Source organism: Dictyostelium purpureum (assembly GCF_000190715.1).
Source record: "Dictyostelium purpureum unplaced genomic scaffold DICPUscaffold_705, whole genome shotgun sequence".
Classification (NCBI taxonomy): domain Eukaryota; phylum Evosea; class Eumycetozoa; order Dictyosteliales; family Dictyosteliaceae; genus Dictyostelium; species Dictyostelium purpureum.
The window spans coordinates 1-7,572 of record NW_003520035.1 but is presented as its reverse complement, the minus strand read 5'-3'; the positions used below and the strand labels follow the sequence as shown (position 1 = coordinate 7,572).

The 7,572-nt window shown below is 21.5% G+C and overlaps 3 protein-coding genes across 3 annotated transcripts; all 3 read left to right on the top strand.

Moving 5' to 3' along the window:
- Positions 1-83: 83 nt before the first annotated feature.
- Positions 84-3,401, top strand: DICPUDRAFT_59395 (uncharacterized protein; the record flags this gene model as incomplete). The annotated part of the gene is made up of 4 exons (XM_003294989.1): positions 84-275; positions 365-411; positions 1,780-1,825; positions 2,077-3,401. Exons 1-4 carry the CDS (start codon positions 212-214, stop codon positions 3,399-3,401), a joined length of 1,482 nt encoding a protein of 493 aa, XP_003295037.1. The 5' UTR covers positions 84-211.
- A 1,243-nt stretch (positions 3,402-4,644) lies between these two features.
- DICPUDRAFT_93329 (uncharacterized protein) lies at positions 4,645-5,589 on the top strand. The gene is made up of 5 exons (XM_003294988.1): positions 4,645-4,755; positions 4,820-4,961; positions 5,026-5,253; positions 5,334-5,365; positions 5,445-5,589. The coding sequence occupies exons 1-5, from the start codon at positions 4,720-4,722 to the stop codon at positions 5,481-5,483; spliced, it is 477 nt and encodes a 158-aa protein (XP_003295036.1). The 5' UTR covers positions 4,645-4,719; the 3' UTR covers positions 5,484-5,589.
- Positions 5,590-5,793: 204 nt separating this feature from the next.
- Positions 5,794-7,317, top strand: DICPUDRAFT_85472 (uncharacterized protein; the record flags this gene model as incomplete). Its single annotated transcript, XM_003294987.1, has 4 exons — positions 5,794-6,234; positions 6,304-6,580; positions 6,674-6,955; positions 7,022-7,317. The coding sequence occupies 4 exons, from the start codon at positions 5,794-5,796 to the stop codon at positions 7,315-7,317; spliced, it is 1,296 nt and encodes a 431-aa protein (XP_003295035.1).
- Between the last annotated feature and the right edge of the window lie 255 nt (positions 7,318-7,572).

The window sequence follows — 7,572 nt, the reverse complement described above, 5'->3', positions numbered from 1 at the left end:
TTTTAATTTTTTTTTTTTCTTTTATAAAATTCATCTTTTTTTCATTTATTTTTTAATTTTATTTAATTTATTAATACTATTATCACCATTATTATTATTATTATTATTATTTATTGTTTTAACTAAAAAATAGATTTAGAAAAAAAAAAAGAAAAGATAATAATTAATAAACATTTATCAATTTAGTTTAAATAAGAGTAAATTAATAAAAATGAATGGAGGTGATTTTAATGAAGTTTCAGCAGTAACACCAAATGGATCCGACCTTTCTACTGGTAAATATTGGAGAAATAATTTAGATAATTGTTTAGCTAGAATATTAACACCTTTTTTTTTTTTTTTTTTTTTTTTTGAAATAATAAAGAAAATAAAGAATTTGCACTTGACAAATCCCAAATATCGACAAAAGCTGTAAGTAATAAAACAGAATCAAACAAATAATATTAATATTATTTAATAATAAATAGTGGATAATAACGGGTTTTATAGCAATATTCTCACAGCATATAATTTTGTATTTTTTTTTTTTAAAAACTATTATTTTAATATTTGCATATTTTTTTATTTGTGTGGTGTGCCACTCTATTTTTTTTTATAAAGATTATTATCAAAAAAGAGTCGGAAAGTATTGCCCCTATAATTTAATTTTGTTTTAATTTTTTTTATAATATTATATTTGATGGAAATATAACAAAAAATTAAAAACAAAAAAAAAAGCACAAATAATTTATACATATTATAAAAAAAAAAAAAACACTATTCGCAATATAATTTTTTATTGTATCATTGATTTTTTTTTTTTTCGAAACTTTATGACGAAGGGTCATCGGTAATATAGGGATTAGAAAAAAAAAAAAACTTTTTAGTTTTTTTAATTTATTAAATTATTTTTTAAAAATTTTTTCTGTGTTGTTTTACATTTTTTTGTTCAAAGAAATAAATATTTTAAAAAAAAATTAAAATTTTGTTGAAAAAAAAAAAGATTTTGTTTTTTTTTTTTTATTTTTCGTTATAAATTAATTTCAGACCATTTTGTTGTTATTGCAAAAAAAACTAATCTTTTTTAGACAAAACCAACAAAATAAGCACTAAATTTATATACACTCATTTTTTTTTCATAGCGATCGATCAGTCAGTAATATTTTACAGGCACAAACACACACCAACAAACTCCATATTAATAATTTTAAAAAAAAAAAACCTCCACCCCACTGCTTCATAATAATAATTTTTTATTTTTGTTTTTTTATTTTTATTTTTTAATTTTATTTTTAATTTTTTTTTATTTTTATTTTTTTTTTAATAATAGTATTAAATAACTTTTTTTAACTCTACGGTTATTAAACCTCAACTCCTCCAAATTTGTTTTAATTTTATTTTTCAAAAACGAAAATAAAAATCAAAATAAAATAAAAAATAAAAAAAAAAAAATAAAAAATCTAAATGAGCAAATTAAAATTCGAGAGGGGGCAATACATGTCTCTAAAGAATAACTATGAGGAGGAAGACGATAATAGCCAAGAGGAATATATTAATAATAACCATTTGTTTCAAAAGCTAATAAACCCAACACAACAAAAAAATAACAGTAGTTATAATATTACAAATAGTAATAATACTACAGATAATAGTAGTAATAACAATAATTATATAAAAAACCCGAATACAATGACAAATAATAATAACGATAATAATAATAATAATAATATAAATATACCAGAACTTACAGATTCGAATAATGATATACTAACATTAAATAATGAAACAAAAAATATACAGAGTTCAATATTATTACAATTAAAACAAACTATTGTGGCTGGTACAGGTAAGTAATAAATTATAAATAAATAAAAATAAATAAATAAATAAATAAATAAATAAATAAAAAAAATAAATAAAATAAATAAAATAAATAAATAAATAAATAAATAAATAAATAAATAAATAAAAACAAAAAAATAAATGAAAAAAGAAAATAAATAAATAAATAATATAAATATATAAAATAATTAAAATTATAGTTTTTATATTAATTTTTTTTTTTTTTTTTTATATTTTTATAATTTTAAAAAATAGGTTTTTTATGTGACGCTTATGATTTATTTGTTATAAATTTGGTTTTAGTTATTTTACAATATATACCTGAATATAATGAAAAAGGTGGTGAATCATCAATGGTATCAACAGGTGCACTTTGGGGAGCAGTTGGTGGTCAAATTATATTTGGATTTTTAGCAGATAGAATTGGAAGAAAAGTTGGTTTTATTATTACACTTTCTTTAATTACATGCGGTGCAATTCTTAGTGCTTTTTCAGTTGATAGACCTGCTCTTAGTATTTTTGGTATGCTCACCATTTGGAGAACTATATTGGGATTTGGTATTGGTGGTGAATATCCATTATCAGCCACCATCTCTAGTGAGTCTTCAAAAAATGACAGAAAGCGTGGTTCACAAGTTGCTGCTGTATTCAGTATGCAAGGTCTTGGTATTATTTTATCTCCAATTGTAGTTCTTATTTTACTTAAAATCTGTGGAGGTGGTCACCTTGACTTGGTTTGGCGTTTAGCTTTAGGTTTTGGTGGTATTCCAGGCTTAATTATGATTTACTTTAGAATCACTATGAAGGAAACCAACTCTTTCAAAAAGAACAAGAAGATTCAAAAGAGTGAAATGTTAAGAACTATTATTTTCAAGTATTGGAAAACTCTCTTGGGTACTGCTGGTGGTTGGTTCATTTTCGATATCACCTTTTATGCAAATGGTCTTTTCAATGGTACAATTGTCTCTTTGATCGGTTTAAACAATGCTGACACTGACTATGGTAAAGTTTGGAATACCACTTTGGTATCATTGTATCTAGGTTTACTTGGTTTACCAGGTTACTATGTTGGTGTATGCTTAATTGACCGTATTGGTAGAAAGAATCTTCAAATGCTCGGCTTTGCTTTACTCGGTGTTACCTACATGGTTATGGGTTTCTCATATGACCACATTGTCAAAATCAAGGCCCTATTCATCATTCTTTATGGTTTAACTTTCTTCTTTGGCAATGCTGGCCCTAACACTACAACATTTGTTTTGCCATCAGAGTCTTTCCCAACTAAAATCCGTGCTACTTGCCATGGTCTTTCCGCTGCTGCTGGTAAAATAGGTGCTGTTATTGGTGGTGCTACTATTAAACCATTGTTCACCAATTACGGCTTGGATAAAACTCTTATTGTTTGTGGTGCTATTGCTTTTGTTGGTCTTATTCTTACTTTCTTTATTGTTGAAGAGACAATGGGTAAACCTATCATTGAAGATGAAGAAGTTGAAATGGAACAAATTGAATCTATTGATTCACCAACTTTAGAAGAATCAACTTCAAGTAGCAGTAGCGGTGTAGATGAAGCAAAATAATTTAATTAATTTATTAATTATTATTATTATTATTTTTAATTTTTTTTTTTATTTCAATAATAATTAATAGTTAATAATATAATAATAACATAATAACAATTAATAATATAATATATAATAGTATAATAGTAGAAATAGTAACAGTAGTAATCAGTTTCAATATTTCCTTGTTTTTTTTAAAAGAATAATATAACTATTATTTTTTTTTTTTTTTTTTTTTTTTTAAATTTTTTTTATTCATAAATCGTTGTATATATATCGAACAAGTTAAAATAATAATAATAATAATAATAATAATAATAATAATAATAATAATAATAATAATAATAATAATAACAATACCGTCAGTAATCATCTAAACCATGGCTATGATAGGTTAAAACCAATTAATGAAATCCTTTCTCTTTACAAATATAGTAAATAATAAATTAATAATATTAAAAAAAAAACAAATAAATATTTTTTATATATAAAATTAAATGAATATTTATTTTATTTATTTTATTAAACCACAGCAAAATGGGTAATAAAAAATTGCAAAGAATCTTTTTTTTTTTTTCAAACAAAAATAATATTAAATATTAATAATAAATACAACTTCGGTTAAATTTGTAATTATAATTTTATTTCTATATGCGTTTTTTAATTTACAATAAAATTGAAACAATATTAACAATTTATTTTTTTAATAACTTATAGTATTATTATAAATATTATTGAGTATAATCTCGGGTTAGGTGTCCTCAATTTTTTACTGGAAAAACTCACAGAATTACATTTTAAATTTTATTCATAGTTTTATCAATTATTATCTATATTTTTTTAACCTTTTTATTCTATTTATTACTGGGGAGTATACTTAAATACAACTTATAATTCTATAGATAGTTCAATGGAAGCAGTTATAAGCAGCGGTGAAAGCATAAAAAATTGAGGAGTCTTTTTTTTTAAATTTAAAATAAAAAATTTATCAAATTTGAAAATTAATGCGCAGTGTTTTCAAAAAATTTCTTTTTTTTTTCCCAATAAAATATGTAAAAATTTGTAAAATGCCATTTATGTTGAACAAATCAAATATTGTTAAAATCAGATGGATTTTAAAATTTTATTATAATAAAAACAATTTCAGTTATATTTGTAAATTAAAATCTTTTTTCTATATTTGTGTTTTTTAAAATCTTTTACAATAAAATAAAATTTTTTTTTTTTTTTTAATTTATTATAAAAAAATATAAATTGTAAAATTTTTTTATTTATTCCCATTTAATTCAATTAATTTTTATAATCTAAACAATTTAATACATATACAAAAAAAAAGATGTCAACTTTATCTGATGTTGTTTTAAGAGAAGTCGTAAGTAATAACTTATAGTATTTTATATTATCATTAGATATTAATATAAAATTTTAAAACATAGAAAGAAATGATGGCTAAATATGACACTGATAAAAACAATGAACTTTCAAGAGAAGAAGTCTTAGATAGATTCAGAAAAACTGGTGTCAAAAATCCAGAACAAGCTGTTGACTCAATGTTTAATGCATTAGATACAAACAAGGGTAATTATATTATTATTATTATTTATATTGGCAATGGGTTTACATTAATTTTTATTTTTTATAGATGGTAAAATTACTCTTGCCGAAGTTGAAGAGCATAAACTTAAAGTTTACACCAAGAAAAGAGATGATTCAATTCGTAAAGATGTTGCTGCAATCTTAAAACAATATGACGCCAATGGTGACAAGCAAGTTACATATGAAGAAGTTGTTGAACATTTTAGAAAGGCCAACTCACCTTACCCAGAATTAAATGCTAAATTCCTTTTTGAAGAAATTGATACTAACAATGGTAATTATATTTATAATATATTATTAGATTTCAATAGAAACAATAATTTTAACTATATTTTTTATTTAAACATATATTAGATAAAAAAATTACTGTTAGTGAAATCAAAGAAGTAAGTTATAATTTTTTTATATAATTTAAAATTGAACAATATTAACTATTTTTTTTTTTTTTTTTTTTAATTTTTATAGTATTCAAAGAGAGTATACAATCTTATGTTAGACCAATAAAAATCCCAAGTTGTCTTCAATTTTTTTTTGTGATTGTTACAATAAAAAAAATAAATAAAAATTATAAAAAAAAATTAACCTCCCAGAAGGAAAAACTCACAAAATTACATTTAAATTCATAGTTTTATCAATTATTTTTTAATACTTTTTTTTATTTATTTATTTATTTAATTATTTAATTTTAAATTAATTATTAAAAAATTTTAATTAATTTTTTAATTTTTTTTTTTTTTAAAATTTCATTTTTTAATTTTTTAATTTTATTTAATTAAATTTTACTTTTTTCATCATATATTTTATTAAAAAAATAATGAATAAAACTTTAAATATTTTTAATTTTTTAAAAAAAATTAAATACAATAAATTTTTTATACAAAATAGAGTTAATAATCTTTATATTTCAAAAACCACTCTTTTAAATTACAATAGCAAAATAAATATATCAAAAAATAACATAGATAATATACTCAGCTTAAGATACTATTCCTCATATAATCAAAGAGGTTTAAAAAAGAATGTTTATAAAGATAACAATAAAAAATCAATCGGTATAGATTTTGACAGTGTTACTAGTTTAATTTCTTCCAATGTTGATAAAATAATAAAAGGCAAAATACTTCCAAAGGATGTTTCCATTGCAGTAAACAAAATAATAAAATGCAATGAATGTGATATTAATGTTAGAGACAGAATGTTATCTTGCCAGTTTCTTTTTTTTTCACAATCATTACTTAATAATAATAATCCAAGAGTAAGTTTAGTAATAAAGATTATTCATTAAATTGTTTTATTATATATATTAACATCATTATTTTTATAGGGTCTAGATAAAGATATTTTAAATAAGGTTTGGAAATTAATAGATATTAAGGATAAAGATTTTTATGACGATTGGGATAATATTGGCTATTATTATTGTCAAGTTCTATCAATAAAACTTTTTATTCCATTGGTTACTGGTGAATACTTTAATACAACATATAATTCCATAGATAGTTCAATGGATGCACTTATAAGTTGTGTAAAGCATAAAGAATTCGAACCAAACGGGTTTTCAGATTTTACAAGATATTCATTTGATATTTCATTGGCTTTGGGTAAGTGGAGAGAAGCGATATTTTTAAGAACCTTGTTATCAAATCAATCTGTTATTTTTTCAAAACTGTCACTCAGCAATATATATTCTATAGACTCTGAATCAATTTATAAAATTATAACAAAGCAAATCTCTCACTCTATATTGAATGACCCTTTTTATGAAATAGATCAAAAAGAATATTCTCCAATCAATGAAAAGTTTTTTTTCATATTCAAAAAGTATCAATTTAAGCAATTTGGACTAAAGCACACAAATTTCGAAAACATTAACACAGAAAAAGAAGAGTTTGATATTAAAAAAGACAACTATATATTAACGAGTAAGGCTTTAGAAACTATCCAACAGGTTAATGAAAATGGTTTTAGAACTTATGGTAATTAATAATATTATTACTCTTTGTATTTAAAACTACATTACTAACTAACTTATTTACTATTAGGAAATGACGGTACTCAGATGATATTTTTAGGAAGAGCAGTTAAATTAATTCTTCCAGATGGAATGGTATATGGTGGAATAGTTAGTTTAGATTTCAAGAAGATTCATCTTTATGGAATTTCAGTTTCATTAAAAGGAGAAATAATAGAAGGACAATTTAATCTTAATGTTCAAATCAGTGATGACAATAAAACGATTGGTCTTGAAGGAGTCCATAGATCAGTTTATATATCAAATAATAACCAAAAAATATTGGTAGATAATAATTTCTTTGCTAAAATGGAAATAAAAAAATAAAAAATAATAATATTTAAAATTTTTAAAACTTTATTTTTTTTTATTTATTTTATTAAGTTTAATTTATTTTAATTAGTTCTACTTCAAAAATTAAATAGGAGTTTGGAGGTATATCACCTAAATCCCTGTCCCCATATCCTAGGGAAGGCTAAAAAATATATATTAATAATTAATCATTTTATTTATATTTTTTAATAAATTTATTACTTACTGGGATTCTTAATACTCTTTTTTGGTGAACACACATATCCAATA

Excerpts from the sequence above, each read along its gene's own strand:
- DICPUDRAFT_93329 (XM_003294988.1), top strand. The coding sequence starts at position 4,720 with ATGTCAACTTTATCTGATGTTGTTTTAAGAGAAGTC. Across the intron at positions 4,962-5,025 it reads TGCATTAGATACAAACAAGG|ATGGTAAAATTACTCTTGCC; the intron begins GTAATTATATTA and ends TATTTTTTATAG. Across the intron at positions 5,254-5,333 it reads AGAAATTGATACTAACAATG|ATAAAAAAATTACTGTTAGT; the intron begins GTAATTATATTT and ends AACATATATTAG.